This window comes from Lutjanus erythropterus, chromosome 12 (assembly GCF_056507025.1).
Source record: "Lutjanus erythropterus isolate fLutEry1 chromosome 12, fLutEry1.hap2, whole genome shotgun sequence".
In the NCBI taxonomy this organism is placed as follows: domain Eukaryota; kingdom Metazoa; phylum Chordata; class Actinopteri; order Lutjaniformes; family Lutjanidae; genus Lutjanus; species Lutjanus erythropterus.
The window spans coordinates 21,687,201-21,711,418 of NC_139328.1; the positions used below are offsets into that span (position 1 = coordinate 21,687,201).

General features: G+C 37.1%; 2 protein-coding genes across 4 annotated transcripts in view; one reads left to right on the plus strand and one right to left on the minus strand.

Moving 5' to 3' along the window:
- atp6v1h (ATPase H+ transporting V1 subunit H) overlaps window positions 1-828 on the minus strand; it is a 36,138-nt gene extending 35,310 nt beyond the window's left edge. For both annotated transcript variants that reach the window (XM_084731536.1, XM_084731535.1), the window contains exon 1: window positions 725-828. In XM_084731536.1, coding sequence (XP_084587662.1) covers window positions 725-828 — 104 coding nt within the window. The remainder of the gene's footprint in view (window positions 1-724) is intronic.
- On the plus strand, window positions 825-23,082 carry rgs20 (regulator of G protein signaling 20). Of its 2 annotated transcripts, XM_084731533.1 has the most exons (6): window positions 825-953; window positions 3,921-4,223; window positions 18,769-18,935; window positions 20,146-20,220; window positions 20,325-20,559; window positions 21,365-23,082. In XM_084731533.1, exons 2-6 carry the CDS (start codon window positions 4,035-4,037, stop codon window positions 21,551-21,553), a joined length of 855 nt encoding a protein of 284 aa, XP_084587659.1. In that variant the 5' UTR covers window positions 825-953; window positions 3,921-4,034; the 3' UTR covers window positions 21,554-23,082. The 2 variants fall into 2 exon arrangements, with proteins under 2 accessions (XP_084587659.1, XP_084587660.1); XM_084731534.1 differs by lacking the exons at window positions 825-953; window positions 3,921-4,223 and adding an exon at window positions 14,992-15,106.
- The last annotated feature ends 1,136 nt before the right edge of the window (window positions 23,083-24,218 follow it).

The window sequence follows — 24,218 nt, forward strand, 5'->3', positions numbered from 1 at the left end:
GTGTGGGTTAACAAAGAGTGATGTTTAATAATAATAATAATAATAGTAATAATAATAACCTTTATTTATAGAGCACTTTTCAAAATTCAAATTACAAAGTGCTTCACAAAGGCAGCAAAATAAAACAGATTCAAAAGTCAGATAACAGGTAAAACAGATAAAATAGTACTGCACGAAATAGGAGAGTAAAAACATTTACTTATGGTATATGCTAATTAAAAAAGGAAGGAGATCATCTGATGATTTTGTAGTTATGATAATGTGTGTCGTAAATCAAAAGTTGGTTAAGTCAGTCTGTTATATTAAATATAGAACCTCAAAGAGGAAGTATCACTCAAGACAGTGAATCACAACAAAGGAACAAGGTCATAGCTGCTTTTAGACTGGCACTCCACACTCTGTTGGCAAATTTTACACTGATGTGTTCGGGAAGACTAATGAAATTAAAGCTTAATTTATCTTACAGCAGCTTGACATTCTGACTCTAAGAGATATTACTGTATCACTACAAAATATGCAACCTATGTAGCTTATAAAGTGTATATTTTTCTAACTTATGCCAAGTAAAGCCCTGAAATCTCTTCAAATCATTAGAAGGAGAGTTCCAGAAGAAGAAGGGGAAAACACATAAAGGGGACAGACAAACCCAGATTGTACAGGTGTACGTAATAAAGTGGCCAATGAGCGTTTATTACAATGATGCACTGTTGTAATGTGTACTCACTGCAGGTATGACTGCCAGTTGACAAGGTTGGCCCGCACCTCAGCTGCCTTTGCAGCTATGATGTTGGTGGGGACTGCAGCATCCACAGCCCCGCGGATATCCATCCTGTTATATATCTACTACTGTATCTACTACAGTAAATGTAGAGATAACAAAAACAACTCCACCTGGATGAAAACACCAGAATTAACATCAGCACAGTGACCCAACATCAGAGGCACTCTTACAGGTTTGTTTTGTTTAACTAATTAACTACAAGCTGCAAATTATAGAGAGTGTGCATTGACAAATTACACAAAAAATGCAACGCCTGATACTGATATTCAGTTAAATATGACAGTTAACAAGCTAAATATGGTAGTTATCACTTCACTAACTTGGTTAGCTGCTACCAGGAAGAAAGCTATTAGCTATATTGGAGCTTTTGAGCAAAAGACAAATAATTTACGTTACCATCAACACTTAACACGACAGAAATATCAATCTTACATTTAATCTTAGAACTTTGATTCTGAAGTTAGTTGGCAAGCTAACAAACAGACCAGCATCCTGAAGCTCAAACCGCTAGCAGCAGGTCATGCTAGTTAGCTTAACCCAATGTCACGAACATCAAGATGATATCAAGATGCGTCTCTCTCAGACAAAGCAATGGACTGCAAGCCTGTGACATTTAACTGTGGTAAGGCTGTAGACAATTATAACACAGACATATAAAATGGTCAAATTAAAACGTTAAAATGAACACAGCACCGTTGGCTAAGCGTTGGCTAGCAGCAGCTAGCAAAATAAGCTGTGGATGCTAACCTAAGCTAGCTGTGCTAGTATAGATTCGCATCCGTTCTGTCGCCGTGTGAAAATGACAATAACTACACAGGTAATAACGTTTATAATAGCAGACTTAGACAAATCACACGGGTCGAAAATTTAAATCTATTTCATAACGAACAACGGAAAAAAATACAGTTAAATAAATTACTTACCCAGCTTCTGTCTGTGCGAACAGCTGACTGACTACAACACGGCGTCACGCTCTGTCATGTGACAGTCAGTCACATGAATGAACCTCAGCAGAGGAAGACGGATACGTTTGTACTTATAAACTTAGAAATAAGTTTCAACTTACTGTCGAGGGAAAGCTAAATCTTAAACACTTAAATTATGAAAATATTTTGTGAAGGTTGTGTTTCAGGGTAATTATGATATACTGTACTAACTTATTTGACAAACAGTTTACAGGTATTACTGCAACATCCATGGACCAGGAATATCATTAAATCTAGAGATCTCATGTTATTCCTTATCTTTTCCCACAGGCAATATTGCTCAGCAATGTGACATGGGCCCACATATTGTTGTTGATTTTAGACATGGAAGGAAAGGAATGGCAAAAGTGTTTTCTTTTCCTGCTTGCAAAGGCTGCATTGCACTAAAGTGATTTAATTTTATTAACTCACCAGACTGTTTTAGCTCTTCTATTGTTTTCCTTTCCCATCTTACTCATTAGTTCCACATTACTGATGATTATTTATCAAAAATCTCAATGTGGTAATATTTTGTGAAACCATTCATTGCCTACAACAGTGGTTCCCAAACATTTCCTGGCATGCCCCCCTTTCAGGAGCTGAAAAAAGTTCACATGTGCACATTCCCACGCCGCATTTTTTTTTTAAATCAAGCATTAACAGAATTTGGGGATGGATTTGATTTGGATTTGATTTGGATCTCTTTTAGCTATTGGCTAATCTTCCATGAGTCCACATTAAAAAAGTAAAAACAATTAAGCATACAGTAATACATAATACTTCAGACACACACACACAGCCTACATACATACTACCTACATACATTACAAACCTACTGACAATGGGGCTGCACGGTGAAAAGAATCATATTGCAATTACTTTCACAGATATTGTGATTGCGAAATGATTCATGGTTATTGTAAATTATCATTTTTGTACCACAGTTATAATTTTCACAGAAAAAAAAAAAATTAAAATCATGATTTCTTGGAGTCTGTTCCAAACAAACATATTTTTCTACATCTGGCAAACAAGATTTCTAGGCCAGGACATCTCTGCAGCACAACTGTATTTCACTATAATGCTGTTTTGTCACAAATTTTACCTTTATCAAATAATTGCAGCCTCTGCAATCTGGATTTTGTGCATGGAAATATTATGATTTTGGTAATATTTCAATTAATTGCACAGTCCTACTAGTCACCTTGTCACTCTACTGTTGTCTGTGGGTCTAATAAATGTCCATGTATAAACTGAGCATTTATAATTAGGACCTATCAGCAATATGAATATGCTTGTTGAATTAAAACAACCACAAGTGACTTATTCTAATACAAATATTGGGTTTAAATCACCATATGAAAGTCCTGAATCTGTCTGTGTAAAGGATTCAGAAACTCTACTCTGTTGTCTCTTTAATAATGTACTAGCCTCGGCCAAACACCCAAAAACCAAGGTCTGCAGCAGTGAAATATGAAATTGATACAAACAAAGGGGGTCAAGGGAGATTGTGTCTCTTCTGCCAAAGCACAGACAGGACTGCAAATAAAGCCCAAAGAATCAAAACAAACCTTGGAAAGAGAGCCAGGACAGCAGACAAAATAATGATACTGTGAATTTCTGTCTGTCAGAAATATTTTCAACATCCTGATGGGCTAGAAAATGACACCATAGCCAATCAATTATAATCAGCTGTGTTATCAGTTGATGGTATTTTAACTTTGTGGCTTTGTGAGGATGACAGAGAGCTGAAGTCAGTTGATTGCTCACACTGAAGAGCTTTGATCAGCGTTTATCCTTGTGAGAGTCTATATTAATGGTGCTGTATGGGCATTGCAGCCATATGTTTCCTCTATAAAGTCCATTTACTGACGTGTTTTAATCCATTGTATTACATGGGAGTTCATCAAGGAGCATACACAATCACAAATGAATCCACGTCTGTCACCAGTCTTCCTCTCTGTCCATCTCACTCAGACACTAAGACCTCCTGGCTTAATCTGGCCTAAGCTGGTGAGACGCAGCAAAGCAGAGAGGAATCAGGATTGCATCCAGTGGGAACATTGTCCTAATCCCCTTCTGCCCTCTCCTTTGTAAACACTCCTCTCTCCGTCAGGGTCACTGATGCTTTTTTTCCCTCCACTCCTCTCTGTCACCACAATGTGCTTCTTCAGAAGAGACGCTGGGAAAACATAAAGGAAAGGAGCGAGCGAGGAGCGTGGATTTCTTATGATCTGAAAGAGTCTTGACTGGGCCTCACGTGGCCAGTGAGGCCTCATGGACGGAGCATGCCATGTGCTAGAGCGGTGAGGCACTGGGAGATCAGGCCCACGTCTGCTCTGCGGGGGATCAGACGCACCCGGGCCCTGATGTGGCAGCGGGTACGGGGACTGGTCCGGGCCTGCCGGCATGGTGTGGGGTACCCAGTGAACTACAATGACCCGATACAAGAGGAGCAGGAGATGGTGTGCCTTGAGGTATGGACATGTTATAGTACTTGCTATATATAGTACTGATTATTAAAGAGTTGTGGGTTCAACTTAATGTCTTGAATTTATCTTTTAAATGTTTTTTGTAGTTTAACATTTAACATTTATCATAATTTATTAATTTTTAATTAACAAATTCAATACCAATCTTCATCATGGTTCGCAGTGTTTTCTTTCTTATGAAAAAAGCAACCATGACTTATCTTAAAGTATATCGGAGTATCATCTTCAGACAAATAAAAACACAGGTCTCAGGAGAGTTTTAAGTCTCAAAAAATGCATGCTGGGAAGTCTGCTAATATGCTGATCATGTTTCTATAGAAACTCCAATCAAAGTCTTTACAGTACATTCATTCAACTCATCATTTTTGTTAAGAAGAGATTGAAAATTGTGTGATGGTATCCCACTACTGCTTCAGCCGTGTATGGCGATCGGTAGAGTGGTATCTACCGTACTTGTTCAGTGTCACATGCTGGTGTCTATAATGGTATTCTGCTCGTTCGTCAGTGGCTTGTCGCTGGTTCAGAGCATACAGTGATATATGCCACTCATGTTCCACTGGCATGTCCTGTCAGACAGTCGCCCCAGTGCCTATATGCAAATTAATTTCATATATCTTGGGTGATAGCTAGCATGGCTAAGGTTAGCCTAGCCACCGTAGCAGTCTGAGTAATTGTAAATGTAATTTAGAGCCAGTGGACTAAATAATATTTCCATCTCTTAATTTAGGCCTATTATGTTTTTCATGTTTAATCTATTAGTAGAACGCATGACATTACATCATAATCCATGTCAAAACATTAATCAGGCACATCTGTATCATTTATTATTCACCATAAATAGTATGCAACAGGTTGATATCATTGTGGCGTAAGCTGTTTTCTTTCTTTCTGGCATAAATTTCAATCCTCAGCGCTGCTGCATCATTTCAAGTTAAAATATTTCAAGTCAGAAGAACTTATGTGAATAAGTTCTGAAGTGTTCTGAAAATAAATAGGAATTTTAAGTTTAATTAACTTGAATGAATAAACTTATATATATTTACATTGAGTTATGAGGAAAGATCAGTTCCACTACATTCCCGTCTGCCTTTTTACAGTCAATGAGCACCACTGTTTTTGATAATAGCCTCATTATCATAAACACACCACTGAAATTACACATAAAATGAGAAGTCATCAACCAGTCAAGTAAAACTACTGTACATATGTTTATTTTGCTCCAGGTAACAAGGCAATATGATTAACTGATAAAGAATTATTCATATCATTTTATTGTATGTACATTATTAATATCAATATTTCATTTTTTAAACATCACCGTACATCACAACATCCTTACAAGTAGGTTTACAGATAAGTAACAAGTAATTTGCCTTTGTGATTTTGATACATAATGATATTGTACGTTGAAAAAGATAAAGAAAGATACAGACCAGGAACCTCAAATCAAGAAGCACAAATAGAAAATTAACAGTAAGATATGGGAATAACTCTTAAAAACATGTTCCATATGAAAGGGCTGTACAGTTTTGTGCAGAGTGTTCAAAATATTCACCAGGAAATTCTGTGCAAAAGTTCATAGTATGTACCATATAAAAGTTAGAGTTGCAATCATTAATCAGTTAATTGTTTAGTTGCCAGCTATTAAATGAATCACTATTAATCACCATTTTGGTAATCGATTAATTGGTTTGAGTATTTTTTAAAGGGAAAAAAAGTCAAAATTCTCTGACTCCAGCTTCTTAAACATGAATATTTTCTGTTCTTTTACTCTTCTGTGACAGTAAAGTGAATTTCTTTGGGATGTTGACAAAATAAGACATTTGAGGACGTCATGTTGGGCTTTGGAGAACACTGACTAGCATTTTTCAACATTTTATGGACCAAAGACCTAATCGATTAGTCAAGAAAATAACTGACAGGTTAATCTACAATGAAAATAATTGTTAGTTGCAGCCCTGTTAAGAGTATTTGAAATCTGCAAGATTGTAATGTTGAACAGATGTAATCCAAAAAAGAATGTTAATGTACAGTTGTTGTTGTTGTTGTTGTTGTTGTTGTTATTGTGATTAGATTGCTCCTGTCTTAGCGTCAGTAGCTCTTTGCGTTTCTTGCCAAACCTCCATTTAGGGAAGCACTTCCCGTCTGAACAAGGCTTAAGAAGATTAAAAGAAGAAGATGGTTTGTCTTGAAATAGTGTGATAGCAGTCATTAGAAGCAACAAACAAACAAAGAAAAGAAAATAAAGTCAGTCACCCTAACAGGCAAAATACATGACAGCCAGTATGGACATCCCAGTGCAATATTTAATAATGAGAAACAGCTAAGTGAGATGTAAGTACGTTCGGTCGTCTCTAAAAATAGTCTGAAAATGTGACTTGTGCTTGGAGTTTGGCAGCAGAATCATTCTTAGTAAATGGATAAATAAAGATTTCCGATAGCTTACTGTAGTAAGAAGAACTATGTTACTATTCACAGAGGGGAAGAGATTGAAAGAGAGACATGAGGACACTGGAGATGCTCCCAGAACTAAGTGGGAGGACAGAGGAGTCAGCTCAGGTCATTAACAGATACATTTCACAAATCTGTGGCTTGGCCAGGTGTGTGAGAGCAGAACTGGAGCCTGACAATTTCCACCTAAATTATTTAGCAGTGTAAACATAACTATATAGATATACAGCTGGATGAATAGACAGTGACGGATGACATTAAACGTACTACAAGGAGTTTTTAACTGGTTATGAAACTGCCTCAGTTTAATACTAATGCCTCTATATGATCTACATAAGCAGAAGAGAAGACAAGATCAGCTATTTCTGTATAGTTATTCTTCTTCAGAACACATTATACATGTTAGAACATTTGCAGATGCTAAAAACATGAAAACGCTGAGAACTCTGTCGTACTGAACTGACGTTTTTTCACATGTGACAATAGGGAGAGAACAGGTGGAAAACTGGCCATGCAGTCAGTTCATATTAGTTACAAATGTACCTACGCCCTCATTCACACGCGCTGGTTTTGGATTATGTTCCAATTGTAATTACATTAACTTTATGACCCGGTTTAAAGATGTGTCATAAAGTCCAGACATAATATTCTGATAAAGACTATGCCTCATAACCTGCCCTTAATTTCAGAGTCCTTGAGCAAACAGACCTAAGGTCTCCTTTCACTAAGTGACTTTTGATGTTGTTGGTATTGTCTCAGAAGCTGCTGCACATTTTAAGAAGAGTACTGTATTCAAATGGCACCCTGTCAGCAGAATCAAGGACTTTAAAGACCTCAGTTCGGCCTTTTGATCATTTCTGTGAGTGAATATGAAAAGAAAAGTAACCAAATATTAAAACAAAAGAGAGGTTAATTAGCTGATTCACCAGTAAGTTTTAACTCAGGCTGTTTAAGCAGCTGATCGTAGCAGAATATTAATTACACTAAACTGTTTCATATCAGAATGGCTGCCGTGAACAAGGTCTAATGTCATTATGTACAGATGTTATGTACAGTTTTCAGGGTGAAGAGACTTTTTCATAGTTAAATAGAGCAGAAGGTGTTGGGGATAGTGAAAATGTAATATCAGCTCCACTCCACTTATTTGCTCAAGCTGCAGCAAACACAGCACGCACAGCAAAACAGAGACACTTAGAAAAAGCTTCTTCTCCCCTGGAACCTAAGCTCTGTTTATCCTTGGCCTTGTCTGGCTGATTCCTTTACATTGCCCTGCACATTCACATATTTGCATTCAAGCGTGTGTAAAAATTTATTGTATAGCTCAGTGGTTTTCAGACTAGGGTCACCAACAGGGATCCTTGAATGGATTGTAGGGATTCTCTAGTGAAAGGGGGAATAGAATAGAATATTTATAAAAGAAGATTTATATATACCTTTTATCCTGTTTGTTTGGAAGTCGTGACATCAAGAAAGAAATAGGGTTGGCCACAGTAAAAAAGAACAAAAAACAAAAGATAAAACACGGATGCAATTTAAAGAAGAAAAACAACACAGACAGATTGACATTTTTTAGCTGTGTTTAAGATGGGAACATTGCATAACATGATGCATCCTTAAATTCAAGTGGCTCAAGTAACTGATATGCTCTCAACAAGCTATTCTGATTGTATCTCAGCTTCTCTAATGGAACAGGGGGACAACTTCCTTGACCCAGAGTTTAAATGAGAGAAGTTTCACAGACTTCTACTGTCATAGTTAATTAATTAAAGATCCTCTGAGGCAGCAGCGTGGAGAACAATAAATTGTTCTTCTGATGGAGACAATAATAAAGTTATGATCCACTGTCTGACCACATGTAGGGGACTGCCTCAAACATCTTCTCTCAGAAGTTACCGAGTGAATCACCAGAACCAGAACATGGGAACCGGTGTTAGCTGGGCTGTGGCACCATCTCAGGCACTCCTTGTTGGTGTCAGGGTATATTTTGGCAAATTTCAGGACTGGCTGTTTTGATTGATTGTAATTTATAGTGATCCTAGTTTGATCATTCATTGACCATGAAGACTTTTTTTTTTATCTTCAAACCTCAATTAAATTACTTGGAGTGGATTCCTTCAGACAAAGTTTTCTCACATCGGTGGTTTGTGGTCTAATATGCATCTATTGTGAAAAAAGTTTGGGAAGTCCTGGCATAATGCCCCTTACAAATGTGGCATTGTTATTCTTTATTATACACAAGCCTTTTTTTTTTTAGCTCAGCTTCAAGAGTGTCCCTGCATTGCAAATGTTGAGCAATACTTGAATCTTGAATCAAGGCCAGAAATAGCAATTTGGACTGAACAATTGGAAACCCATTACGTACTTGTCGATTCTTGTTTTTGTTATTTTTTATTTTTGCTGGGACAACGCACAATTAAAAGTAAGTGTACCAGAGTTTGCTAGCAGCTAATTTGCATCTGCTATCCCTGGACATATTGGCCAGACAAAAAGAAAAAAGAAAAAACAATGAACACAGAACAACAAATACACAACAAAAAAACAGCACAATACAAAAGTTTGAGACCAGTTTGACACTTTGCAAAGCTTCTGATGTTTGTCTTTATTGTATTCATAATGAGTTTTTTATATTTCCTGACTGCAAACTGAATTTCCTCTTGAAGAACATTAAAGAAATAAATGTTACATCAGATTTAAAATGATGACATTCAAGAAAAAGGTCAGCTATAAATCACATTGAGATCTTGTTTATGCAAAGATACAAAAAAGCTCTTTAAATTAATAGAATTGTGTTCGTTCCTAACTGATGGGCCATCAGTTTGCATGGAGACATATTGCCTAGACTTATTTTTAAAATGCAATGTTTAAGAAGAAAAAGGAAAACAGATGACTTTGTAACTTGGTTACAAGCTGTAAGACACTGATTGTGTTTTATTAAAATAAGCCTGTCATTTATAGCACAAAGAACATCTCGATCAACACACCTGAGGCTAGCAGACAGAAATTCATTAGGAAAACAATGAAGTCTGCAGGAAATCAAAATCAAATGGAGAGAAAATAAATGATGTTTCTTACCAAATGGAAAATATGTTGTACATTTTCCTAAATATTCACATTTTTATCTGAAACTTGTCACAGTCTACAGTCTAGCTTTAATTCTTATAATTATATGTCGTATGAATTTAAAAGTGGCTACTTTCAGTTGGTGCAGCATGAAATTTGTTTTGCTTCATTGGAAACATTGACGGCACACAGGTCATGATGCCGTTTCAAATCACTGAGAGGTTTTCAGTATAAAACACGGTGTTATGATTCCAGTGTGTGTATCATTTTGAACATTTTCAATACATTTTAGCAATAATGTTGATAACCATAATAATTTTGATACTAAATTGTCACACCGTTTCATCTCCACTCATAAGACATACAATATGTGTAAAACAAACATTTGCTATTGAAGGTTTCTGTTTCTTTCCTGAATGGATATATTCTGTCACCATCTTTGCTGCTGTGATTGGATAATTTATCTTCACCTCCAAAATGCTTACAGATCACACTCATGATCTCCTGAGGTGTTAGGTTGGTAACACACTTCCTCTCCGGTGACTGTCTGTCTGCATGTTGAGCTCTAGTGATTGAATCTACATTTAATTGTATGTTCCTCAAAGCTTCACAATGCTTTGAATCCCCTTAATCACATATTGAAAAGACTTCATTTATCCTGTCACCCGGCTCTGGCGTCCTTCTCCTCTGTGTGACCTTGTGTGTTCAGACTCTCTCCTCCACTTGGCATTGTACCTTCCAAGGGAAAAAAAAAAGTCTCTGTGTTGGTCGAGTCACAAAAAACAGCATAAAATATCGTTTGTGTCTTGTTGTGTGTGTATGTATCAATCTCACACGGCTATTTGTGGGTCTGTGTTGCATAACATGAACACAGGGGAAGGTGTTAAATGAAGTGTTGAGGAGAAAGTCACATGTTCATATCTCTGGAGGGGAGTAAGGATGTGTGGATGCTCAGGGCACGCCCCAGTTCAGCACAGTCAGAAAGTAATTAATCTGGACAAGGAAATCTTTTTTTTTTTCACTTTTTTTTGGCAAGATAACAGAACAGATGAATGCCTGATCTCCGAGTGGTTCAATAGGCAGTATCATAGAACAGTACCAGGTCTGCGCAGACACTGTGAGAACAGTTCTCCACTCAGGTTTGTATTACAGGCATTTTGCAGCACCTCTTATTACAGTGTCAGACGGCTGACATTCATGCCCATCCTACAAAAAGCATCTTAACTGACAATGTGATGCAGACAGATGACAGCACAAATGTGTTGGTATAAATTAAGTAGATGATAACATAAATGCAGCATGCTGTACTATACTTTTTAAAGAATAGGCAGAGTGCCATCTGGTGTTTGTAAGAAGCAAGACATGTCATGCATCTAAAAGCAAAGTATTAATAATAAAGGCTATAGTATATCAGAGTGCATTGAAAGATACTGTACGTGTGAAAATTTTCTGAAAAACCCACTATCTCTGCCTTGATTCTGTATTAATTAATAGTATCATACTCATATAAGCATGTGAAATATTAGCAATCATATTAAAGGGATCATATGTCACAAATTTAGCCATGTCTTTCACACATACATATGAATATTGAATATTTTAGTAAGTGCTTTAATATCATGTGGAGAGCATCATGTTAGTGCTGTAGTTCCAGCTACCTTCAGATGGCAGTGTTGTCATCTACATCATTAAAGGTTGCAGGTCTGTGCTATAGATTAAAAGGCACACAGCAGCCTGGTAGGTCAGAATCGGGTGTACAGGGAATTTGCCTTTGGCAGGAGTCAGGGTTAAAAAAACCAAAGAAACAAGAACTACAGCAACAAAACAAACAGCAAAAAAGTTAAAATAAAATATACATATACACTAAATACAGCAATACTATACATACAGTATATAGGGCAAAATAAATTACTCAGAGTTATCTATGAGCAGCATAATGTAAATGGAATAAATAGAGTCAGACAGATATATCGGTCATCAATATAATTGCCCCAATTTTGGCTTTACAGAGTTATACTGGTCTATATATACGCTATCGGCATATGATGTCCCATATATATATATATGGTTTTTACAGAACACAATGGAGACTGTTTTTATTTATTCTCATTTGACTTTTTTGGTTTCTATGCAGCATTTTATGTATATTTGATCCTTTTTCTCAATGAAAGTTGTTCTATTAGATTTTTTTTACATTTATAATTATTTATAATTATTAAAACTACCAGTGGAAGTTTACTGTTTGAGTCCCCTGATGTCATTTTGCATCTCATATGAAAATAAGAATATCCCTAACTCCCAAATATCGGTGTCAGCATTGGCCCCAAACATCCAGTATCATAAATAAAAAGAGTAAAGTAAATGGAATCTGGATAACAGGGGCTGGGAGGGGTCAGGCATGATTTTACATATATGTAAAAGAGATTTAAAAAAAAAAAAAACACCAACAACTAAATACTCACATGCAGCAGGGTCAGGATATGCTGTTAATAACTTACCAGGAAGAAAAGGGAACCTGTGATTTAATTTGAAGTGTATTTGACAGGGACAGTACAGATTGTTATGTAGGGACAACAACACAACAGATGCAATGTCTGTTTACATCTGACTAAACAGCAGCTGCCATCCATGAGTAGTCTTTTAAATTCATTCTTAAAACAACTGAAGGTCTCACTTTCTATGATGCTCATGTCTATAATGCATCACAGTGCAATTATAATGTGTTCTATTCTGCTTATAACTATGTATATATATGTGTATTTATGTCTATATATATGTATTTATGATAACAAGTGTCATAATACTTTAGAATTGCCCACCCACTGCCACTTTCTTTTTTGGCAAGGATCATAGTGTATTACAGTTGTTATGGTTGTAATGCTTACTTACAGCAACCAATAACCACTTAGAGTAACTTATAATCACATTATAATACACTATAAGTGACTATAACGCATTATAAGATGGTTATAATGTATTATATCTATGAGAATTGTAATACACTATGATCCTTGCCAAAACAGAAAACGTCAGTGGGTGACCAGTGTGACAATTGTAAAGTATTTTGATACTTGACCTTGTAAGTCATTATAAAATGCTTTATAATGTGTTCTAAACATTGCTATAAAGGTTTGAATATTCACAGTACAATGTGTAATAAGTATGTTTAATGCATTATAGACATGGGCATCAAAGAAAGTGTTACGGAGCTGTGTATGTGTGAGCACACATGTAAGTGACAAGGATTAAAACTTATTCAGTGATCATGAAATGGAAAATTGCTTTTAATGCAGGGATCAGTAAAGAATGTGAAAACACTTAAATCACAGTAGCATTGTTAGACTAAGTGATGCCACTTTACAATAAGTCTACCTTCATAAATGTTTGATAAATGGTTTATAATTAGATAGGTAATTAGGGTGTGAACACTTTATAAATTATTAATAAGCTGTTATAACACATAAGATACAAAAGAGCAACAGAGACGTCTTGCTTGACAAATAGTGAGCCTACATCTATCTGCTCTTTTAAGCCTCAGATCTCATTGCTTAACTGAGCTTACTTTGTCTTCTCTGTAACATTTCTAACTGTCAGCTTAAAGCATTTAACTGTCTGCATATCTTAATAGTCAGAAAGTTTCATTTACATCACAAATTAATGTATCCAGTTTGTTGACCAGTTTCATACATCAGAACAGGGTTGCATCAACAAATATTAATTTAATCTGAGATTAGTTCAAATCAGAGTTTAGCAAAACTAAAATCATTTAAAAAACAGTTAAAGTCTAGTCATCATTTATGAAATCCAAGTTTATTGATGTAAACTGAATTTTAATAGAGTTTAATCAATATGGTGATGCTTGCTTACCCCAAATAAATAAATAAATAAATAAATAAATAAATATCCTAAATTTAAATTTTTTTTTAGTGCTGTTGGGAAAACTGTTAGCCTGCTTGTGATGTCCCAGCAGAGAAGCTCTAATTTCAACATCGAGAAAATCTTGTTGCTGGAGTGGAGCGAAAATAAATGAATAAAAGAGGACAGGCATAGTCAAACTCAATTGGGTTGAGTCTTTACTTTAACTTTCTTAGAGGAACTTCATTAAATTTCTTAATCCATCTAAAAAAATGCAGATACTTTAAGTTAAGTTTAAAGTTAGTACTGGATCACAGTTTAAATTGGAGAACAGAATCAAATTTAATATAGCTTCAGAGTAAAAACTAAACTGGGGTTTGTAGAGAGGCTTAAATGTAATCTTTATTACTTTTAAGCTAGTTTAAATGTTTTGTACATTATAATTTAAAGTTAATTGATTTAATCGAGTCTAAAAATAAATCCTTGTTGGTGAAACACAGCATATGGTTTTGGCAATATTGTTTTGTTTAACATTTTCAGCATGTGCTGTTTTACACTTTACAATAAGGCTCCTTTTTGCCAGTTATAAATGTTAGCAACTCATTAGTAAGATTACACAGTAAGCAGTAACTAGATATTGCCAAATAATGAGCCTATACTGATGTATGAAAACTGTGTTATTGCTTGTTTCTAATGAGCAACAAAAATAATTTTTAAATCAATAAAATCATTTTTAAATGATCACTTCCTGTCAGTACGTAGCTGTGTTATAAGACGGATAATGTACAGTGAACAGTTCATTATTGCTAAATAAACCCCGACAGGGTGATGCAGGATCCCAATGTGAAGTATCAATGATTTATAAACAACAACCTAATTAATAACCTAATTATAAACCATGTCTAAATTATTCGTAAGGGTTATCTCATTGAAACGTGGTACTGACTGAACTTCACAAATGGATTCAACACTGACTGTCAAAGTCCTGCAGGAAGTTGAATGAAGTGCTGCTCTCTACCAGCTGCTGTCTGTTTCAGCACCACAGACAGCGACTTCAGACAGAGGCTCGCTCACAGGCGCATGTGCCAACGAAACCGTGACTTTCTTTGGTAATACTTCTGGACATGATTTGAGATATTTTGTGTAAAAGCTTTAATACATTGAGAGATTAGGAGGAGTTAATTGGTGTTTTTTTTTCTGTCACGTGCATTCGTTTTTAGGCTTAATTTCTTTCTTAATCTCCTCTCCCTCTTCTTCATCACTAAAGCAGCCGTCAGTTGCTCGAGCAGTCTGTTTCTCACACATAAGGCAGGGTAAAGGAGCTGCACTGTAAACCTGTGCCATACTGTCGGGGTTTACTCTTTCACTGGGCTACTACGAGTTGGAGAGAAGACGCATGCGTACTGACTTGAAGCAGCCGGTCGGGAAAAAAGCCTTATGTGCCATCGGATGTAATCAAGGCAAAGAATTACCTCTTCTCGCTGTGCATACATGGTGAAATTGTAAGTACTGGTAGCAAACCGATGTATCGTTGCACGGACGTTTGGTAAGCGGAGCGTTTTGCGGCCGTTTCCCGGTGTTTTTAAATAGCATGTCACTATCTGGCTGTATACAGCGGGGCTTTTAACAGATCTAGGCAGTGTCTTTTCGGTGGTTGTCCAGGGCGATGAAGCTCTACCGATCTTCATGGTGGCACTTTTCCATTGATGTGATGTGATGATGGTTTCTGCCGCGAAATCGTCCAGGAACCAAATCCCAATGTGGTTCACATTTTTTTTGCTAGATTGAAAAGGGACGGTGGTTTATTATTCTGGTGTTATCATGATTTATCCTTTTGAATGGATACGACCACCCCCACCCCCCTATTTCATCGTCTATAGCTGTTGAGTCAAGCCATAGCGTACTGCAATTGTGTCAGCTTTGAAGTACTCCGACACCCAACGCGTAAAATATGCCATTTGGCAAGACGCACGAAAATCTGCAGCTCCGATATCTGAGAGGAACCCGCGCACGGATCCATTTTAGAAACGACCGAATAGTATTGTATTCACTGAAAGGCTGTGATAGAAGAGAGCGATGCTGCGGTTATAGATTTGCAAGCTGCGCCTTCGGGGCCCCCTCCCATGTACCAAATCTCCTGACATTTTTTTTTTTAAAAAGCATCGTTTCTTGTGTGTCAGGTAGTAGCCGGATGATGCCGTACGTGTGTTGGAAGCGACAGCTTTGTTACATAAATGATCTGACAGGATTTGGCAGTGTCTGACCTGGTGATGACACATTTGTTAAAATCAGACAAGAAGTCATTCTATGAGCTGGAGTCTATAGGCCTACAAACCTTCATGGAGATTATGTTGAACACGATAGAGAGCTCTAGTCACAATTATAACACAGTAATAAATAATAAGACATCCTAAAGGTGCATGATAAAGTGACATTTTTTTTAAAAAAAAGGACAAATATTTACATTATTTTCATGTGTATTTAATTTATTGCTCCATTTGGACTCAGTGAGCACTGCAAATCCCTTAATGCACTGCTTTTACACTCTAAATTTTGGATTATAGATATTGAGCCCATGTTCAACAATCCATCCCTTTTTACACATGCAGCGAGTGTATAAGGGAACAGGCAGGGGCTGAAATGTGCTTGGCGAGTGCATATTTGGCAGCAGGATAAAAAAAAAAAAAAAAATCAGCAATTTATTCTTCCATACTTTTGCCCTGAATAGAGCAAACAGCATTCCTTTACAGTGTGACCTCTGGGCATGCCAGCACATGCTGCAGCAGCCAGGGAACTTCAGCACACACGTGACAAAAACATAGGTGTCAGCTGGTGAGTGCTAAATTGAATAAACCTAATTAATTGTGATCAAATGCTGGTAAAATGGTTTGGTATGGTCATATCAAAAAGGGTTAATGGAAATCAGCTTCCCCTCCTTGATTGAAAAAAAAAATGACCTGGTTTCTTGTGTGTATCTTAAAGAAATTCTGTATACTCTGTCCACTTCACCATATTCATACTACGGCCATTTTCCTCTATCATCACACTCAGGGTGGAAAGCTCAAATGTTGTACCGCTGTGTTCACAATCGATCAGCAACTAAAAAGACAATGGATAGTGAAAGTTTCAAGGCATATATTTCAAGCTAAAATATCATATTTGATAAAGCATTAGCAACAACAACTTCCTAGCTAACTGCACTGTTGAATAGTGTTATATGCTATGATAGGAAAGGCATAAAATCGCATATCTGACACATTTATTTAATGCTTAGCCTGTAAATAAAATGCACTCAATGTAATCAAGCTTGAAATGTATACTAATGTCAACATTAACCATAGTGAAGATGATCAGAGTGCACTGTTTGGTATGGTCATAGCAAAAAAGGTTATCCTGAGAGAATAGAAATTTGTTTTCCCACCTTGCTTTAAAAATGGCTAAATGACATGGTTTATATCTTGTAGAAATTCAGTATTACTCTGTCCATTTCACCATATTCACATGACGGCCATTTTCCTATGACGTTACATTGAGCCTGAGAAGCTCGAATGTCGTACTGCTGTGTTCAAGGTAGCAAGGTGTAATCATACAGAATCTCACAAACCGTTATCCTTTCACTGCTTCCCGATTGATCAGCAACTGATCAATATATATAAATGTTAATGTTAACAATCTTCATGTTTCTCACTCAATGTAAGAAATGCTGTGGTTCATCCAGTAATGTTATGTGACATTTTGCTCACTGAAACACATTTTTGTGTAGCGTTCATACAGATTATAACATGGGGATAAGGGATTATAATACAAAAGTAATAAGGAAAAAAGTAAGATCAGATTTATTATTGTGTTTGAAGCTAACATACAGGTAACCCCGCTTTAACTGCTCGGCTTACTTGGACAAAAAACAGCAAGAAAGTTGACATCAGATTGAAAGCTTGATTACATGTGGTGTGCTTTACTTTCAGGCTTACATACAGTCCAAAATGTGCGTTAATATTTCAGAAGCAATTGACGCTTTTCCTGTTGGATTAATTAACATTATCAAATGGCAACGTGAACTAGGAAGTAGCTGAATGCTACATCAGCTGTTGTTTTATGGTAGTTATATTGTTTTAGTTTGAAATATTGCCCAATATGCTTCCAGATTTTCAGTGTCCATTGTCTTTTCAGTTCATTTGCAACTTGGAGCATGGCTTATAAGATGGGACCCTTTATTTATTCATTTATTTATAGTAGGAGTGATCAGTGACAACAGGTGACAACATGGGAATTTATTACGTTTGATTGTGTTGTACTATACTGTCGTGCTTTGATGTGCCATTTTTTAACCTGATTTTTGCACTTGGTCTTAGCAGCATTGACTCTTTGTCTGACTCTCAATCTGCTTTGCAGTCATTGACATTTGTTTGTTCATTTCTGTTCTCTACGTTGTGAAAAAAAATGAAAGATTTTCATGAATAAAATATGCCAATTACATTTAATCAGATGTGGCGAAAGTACACACATTCTTTACTCAACTAGAAGTATACCTATGTGTGTAAACACAACTGGTAAAAGCAGAAGTATTGATTTAACTTATCTACTCATGTAAAAATTAAAAAGAGTCTGAGATGTCCTCTAGGTATAGAAGTAAAATGCAGCCCACAGACAAACATTTCTACCAGCTGTTTCTATGCAAATCTAATTGAACCTCACCTTTTCTCCGTAGTTGACTCTGCTTCGCTTGTTGTTCCTTGTCTTGTTACTTCTTTACACTGTTTTTGTCTTTTTATGTCTTTTATATCATTTTCATCTTGTTTTGCCTTTTAGGTTGTTTTTGCCTTGTTATGTCTTTTACAAAGTTTTTCGCCTTTTATGTTGGTTTTGTCTGCTACGTCTGTCGATCGTGATATGCACTGATGGACACACCAAGGAATCGTCTTTTCTATGTGTTATTGTCCCATCCATTAAGGTTGAAGTTGATTTCACACTGGTCTTTGGTTTCATTACATTACACCCAGTGCTGTCCTTACTATCTGTATAGCACTGGCACTGATTTGTATCATATACGTGCGTTGCAGGTGAAGAGAATTTCTTACTGCAAGATAAAATCTACTCTTAGAAGATAGAATCTTTTATTCCTGGCATCTAAAGGCTAACCTCAGTGCCTCTCCCCTGTCTGTAGCCCATGGGATCAGAGCGGATGGAGATGCGAAAGAGGCAGATGTCGGTGCAGCAGGAGTCGGCAGCGGGGGGAACTGCACCGGCCCAGCAGGGCCAGCCGGGCCAGGCCAACCCACGGGGCTCAAATGCATGTTGCTTCTGCTGGTGCTGCTGCTGTAGCTGTTCCTGGTAGGTCTTCCTCACCCACCACCTGAGAAGTCACTCATTGTGGCCCAGCATGGCCGACATTATTGCACACAGGACAGCACAGCCTGAGCGACTGTGCCTCAGCAGCAGGCTCCAGCTTGTGTCTCATGTTCATGATATTTCTGCATGTAATCTGCGGACTCTGGTCCTGCAGCAGCCTCGGTACCATGTTAAACCTGCCCAATCTGCTGTGAATGTGAGAAATGTGAGATCTTAAAATATCATCAGAATCTGGTTACCAGTAAGTCTCATGGATACAGGCATACACACAGATACAGACACTCAGCTAATCAAAGACAACACGCTAAACAACTAAAAGCAGTCTTAAGCACATATTTAAGGATAATTCAGATTTTTTAAAGTGGGGTTGTATGAGGCACTTATCCATAGTCAGAGTGTTGCCTATGGTAGATGGTGGTCGGCACGTCCCCAGCTTGGAGAAGCAGTAGGAGCGCTGGTGAAGGAAGCTGTACTGCTGTGGACAGGGTCAGCAGCAAACCATCACCTAAAAAATCTATATTATTTTAAGTCTACATTATATATTCTATATTTAGAATATTTTCATTGCCATCGGACAACCTTTTCTGATGAGGAGCCACTGTTACATAAGACAAATAATGCTCTCTCCAAACCAACCAGACTCTATTTACAAAATCAGTCATTTTATCTTGCAGAGTACTGGAGTTGCTGGTCTACCACTGCCTAAATCGGTTAGTTTGTTTGTGTTGTTTTGTGACTTTGGTGAACCCAAACTATCCTTTTTAAACACCAAAGTCACACACTGACACAGACAAACTAACCAACTGAGGCAGCGGGAGACCAGCAACACCCACGTTCTTTGAGGTAAAATGACTGATTTTGCCTATGGAGTTTGGTTGGTTTGGACAGAGCGATATTTGACTGATATACTGGCAAATTCCCATCAGAATAGGCTGTGTGACAGCAAAGGGGTGAAAATGTTTGAAGTATACTGTACACTTAAACTGATGATGATTTTTTTTTTTAGAATTATCTTTCTTTGAAATACATTTTGTTACTGACCCTGTCCACAGCAGTATATTGCTTAGCTTCCATAATGGTACTCCTATAATGTCTACATTACACAAATGAATAAATAACTCATTCCAAAACACAATGATGTGCAGCTCATGATCACATGCTGTTGCATGCTACATTTCCCTGTCACCATTAGGAATGAAGACCGGGATGAGAGGAACCGAAAGGCCTCTTATGACGTCAAGGAAGGGACCGCAGACTGTGAAGACTGGTCAGATGATTTCCTTGCACAAAAATGCTAAATCTGCTAAACCTATGTGTAGAAAATAAATGTTAAAATCCCTTACCCCCATGTTGTCTGCATGCTCTTTGCAGTCCTAAGCCCACGCTGGAGGAGGTACGCTCATGGGGGCAGTCGTTTGACAAGCTGATGTGTTGCCCAGCGGGGAGGAACTCCTTCCGACAGTTTCTTCGCACTGAGTTCAGCGAGGAGAACATGCTCTTCTGGTTAGCCTGTGATGAATTCCGCAAAGAGGTCAATAAGAGTGCGATAGAGGAGAAGGCTCGAGTCATCTACGAAGACTACATCTCCATCCTCTCACCTAAAGAGGTCTGAAGACTGTTGATTTCACTATTATTAAAAATACGTTGATTTTTAAAAACTAAAATTCATGATATCTGACTAATATTCACAAATATGTTGATATAATATGATATAATACAACTAATGATGACATTAAAGGAACAGTTTGACTTTTTGGGAAATTATTAGCTTTCTTACACAGAATTAGATGAGAAGATTGATACCATTTTTATGTCTGTATGATAAATATGGTCCTACATCTGGCTGCTGATTAACTTACCTAACCATAAAGGCTTGAACAAGGGGAAACACCTAGCCTTCACTTTTTAAACAGATTAAATGAATCAGATATAACCTGACAGTTAGTGACGGTTGGGAAGATTGTTTTATCTTTCTGAGCTAAGCGAGCTGTTTCCCCTGCTTCCAGTCTTTGTGCTAAGCTAAGCTAACCATCAGCAAGATCACTTTTTTCATTGACCTTTCAAAATAACAAAAAATAAACAAATTTCTCTAAATAGCAAACTATTCCTTTAAAAAACTGAGAAGGTAGCCTTCAAGTCTTTCTGCCAGAAAGTGCATTCTAACAGGGTCTCAAACCAAGACCAAGTTTTCCTTAACCTAACCAAGTGAGTTTGTTGCTTAAACCTATCCAATTTGCAACCCTAAAACAGAAAATAATAATGGTAAAAAAGTCTAACAGGGTCAACAATTAGCTTTGCATTGAAGTCAGCTTTCTGGGCTGTCTGATAGAAAGATTCCTCACAGAACTTCAATGTACGAAGGTGCACTTGCTGTTAATCCTAATTCTTTCCCTCCTGTTCTTGACTCCCAGGTGAGCCTTGACTCCCGTGTGCGTGAGGCGATCAACAGGAACATGCAGGAACCCAACTTGCACACATTCGATGACGCCCAGTTGCAGATCTACACACTAATGCAAAGAGACTCGTATCCCCGCTACATGAACTCCCCAGCCTACAAAAACCTGCTCAACACTCTGTCAGAGCAGTCCCCTGAATCTTAGGGTGGTGATGACCTGTGATCTTTTAACTGTCTTTAACCCCCCTCTGCCCCAACAATCCTTACCCCCGTTTTTTAAAATTTTCTTTGTATGTTCAGTGTAGGATTACATGAACCGGGCCTCGGACCTGGCCCCTCCCAGGGATCTCAGCGCTATTGTGATCTGCACCTGACCGAAGACACTCAGGTCTCAAAATCTCCCGAGGGCTCGACATCACAAGTACTGCTACAGATCAACATAGCAAAACACTCCAAAGGAATATGAATACATTTTGTTTCAGTTTTCTTTCTTTTGATAGAAATAATCTATTTTATTTGTGTTCAGAGTTTTTTATGGTCTGTTGTTTTTTTGTATGATTGTTTGGGGGGAAAATGATTCCTACTGTAGACTATATATTTATGAGTTTGTAAATAGTAAAAATGGAATTGTGGGTATTTTATGTAGAAACACCTGGTTCTATTTACTGCGTATGAAAATCAAAGCTCAAGTCAAAGGCTACGTGATAGCTCAACTTGCAGGCAGCTTTGTGGGGTACTGTATGATTTTACCTTGGTTTCACCCTGTTTTTGTTACCTAACCTCACACTTTGGTACCTGTGACAGCGACTTGGCAACTCCAGTTCATGTAGAAACTTATGTGTGAGTGTGGTTATCAGTGAAGTAACAGAAAGTGACAATAACTCCTGTCACAGTGTGCAATTTGTTTCCTTACGAAACTCAAATCAATGATGGAAGGGTATTTTAACTTTCTTTACTCAATATTAACCACAGAAAATTGCCTATTTAAGAGTTTTTTATTATTATTATTATTATTATTATCATTATTATTACTATTATAAAAGTGTTATTCAGTGCACACGTCATAGATTTAATATAGTTTTACCAGTGTGACATAAGAACCTAAGTAATTCTATTTACCTGATAAAGTATTTTTTATTTATTGATATCTGTTGCCAATACAGAAAAACCAAGAAGTAAAAATTATGTTTAAGTCCTATGATAGAGTTTAGGAAGGTCAGTTTGGGTAACAGTTTATTTTTTGGGTCTATAATTTCCTATTAATTTCTTAAAAGTTTCCTAAAAGAAATAAGAAATTGGGGGAGAATTTCCTTGAAAGAACTGCACCATTTAAACCCAAGTAAATATCCATTATTCATGTATGATTGGAAAGTCAAAGGAATAGCGTGACATTTAGGGAAATATTTGCTCGCTAGTGGAGGAGATTTATACCTCCCTCATGTCTGTGCGCTAATTGTAAAGCTACAGCTAGAGGCTGGTTAGCTTAGCTTAGTTTAGGACATATTGACAGTGGGTTTCAGCTAGCCTGACTGTATCTGTAAGCTTGATAATTACTACAAAAATAGCGTCAAAACGATAATTTGGTTACTTTCTTGGCTTTGAGCAGTTGCCAGGCAACCAGCGGAGATTCCAGGAAGTCATTTGCCACAGCCATGAAATAATTCAGCACATAATCCCCATAAAACATGAAATGTTTCTTGTTACACTGGTTTCTAAAAAAGATTAGACAACTGACATATTTGTGAGTTTCAGAGGTGTTGGTAGGTGCTTTTTGTTCTCTTTAAACAGAGCCAGGCTAGCTGTTTCCCTCGTTTCCAAGTCTTTAATCTAAGCTAAGATAAGTAGCTGCTGGTTTTAACTTCATATAACCTTACAACAGCTATTTTTAGATTTTACACTTTCTACAGTTTAACAGCTAGCTGTTTGCCATAGTTTCCACTCTTTGTGTTAAGCTAAGCTAAACTAAGCAAAGCAGCTGCTGGCTGTAGCTTCATATTAATCATACAGGCATGAGAGTGGTATTGATTTTCTCATTTAATGGAGGCAAATCAGTGTATGTGTGCCTGGAGACAAATTTGACATGTTTTTTATGTTTAGATGACAATTATTTTTCACCAGCTAGCTTATCTACATCGTTAGCTAGCTAGTTAGCCAATGTTTTGCTAACATTAGCTTATTTAAGATGTGACTATATGTTGATGTTACAGGGCCTCCACCAACAAAATTGAACAATATTCAACATTTTGTTTTCTTTTCAATACAGACGAGTCAAGCACATAGCATATCTAAGCAGGAAACAGGAAAGGAAAAAGCTGACTGGTTCCACTGGATATCAAACTTGCTCAACTATTATTGTAGCACAGAGTGAAACAGGGCTCCAAGTAGTCAATTAATTAATTGGAAATGACTGTACTGTTACCTATAATAAGTACTTCAATACAATATTATTTTCAGGAAAATTAGTGGAAATTAGCAGGAAATTACAGACAAGTAAAATAAAGCGTAACCAAAATTTGTAAGATCGACCATTGTCAAAAGCAGGCGGAGTCATTTGTCTATCATCCTTCAAGATTTTGACTTAAAAATCTGTTTCAAAAGCTCACCTGCAGTATTAAATTGTCTTCTGACTGAAATTGAATTTGGGGTCAGGCCAGGTTAGCAGCAACACCAAAGCTACCACGTAAACTGTGTTCATACGCTTGCCAGGAGCGTTTCCATTGACGAAAAATTGGAGTTGCCAAGTGTTCAATACTTTTATGTATTCTGATAGTTTTAGTTGAATTACTTTATTGCCTCACAAACATGTCACTCAAAGACAAGATCCTCACATGGGGAAGTGCCTTGACATTCAATTTTATGACATCTTTCTC

Coding starts and splice junctions, on each gene's coding strand:
- rgs20 (XM_084731533.1), top strand. CDS start 4,035: ATGCCATGTGCTAGAGCGGTGAGGCACTGGGAGATCAGGCCCACGTCT. Junction 4,224..18,768: donor AGGAGATGGTGTGCCTTGAG/GTATGGACATGT, acceptor CCCTGTCTGTAG/CCCATGGGATCAGAGCGGAT. Junction 20,560..21,364: donor CCATCCTCTCACCTAAAGAG/GTCTGAAGACTG, acceptor CTTGACTCCCAG/GTGAGCCTTGACTCCCGTGT.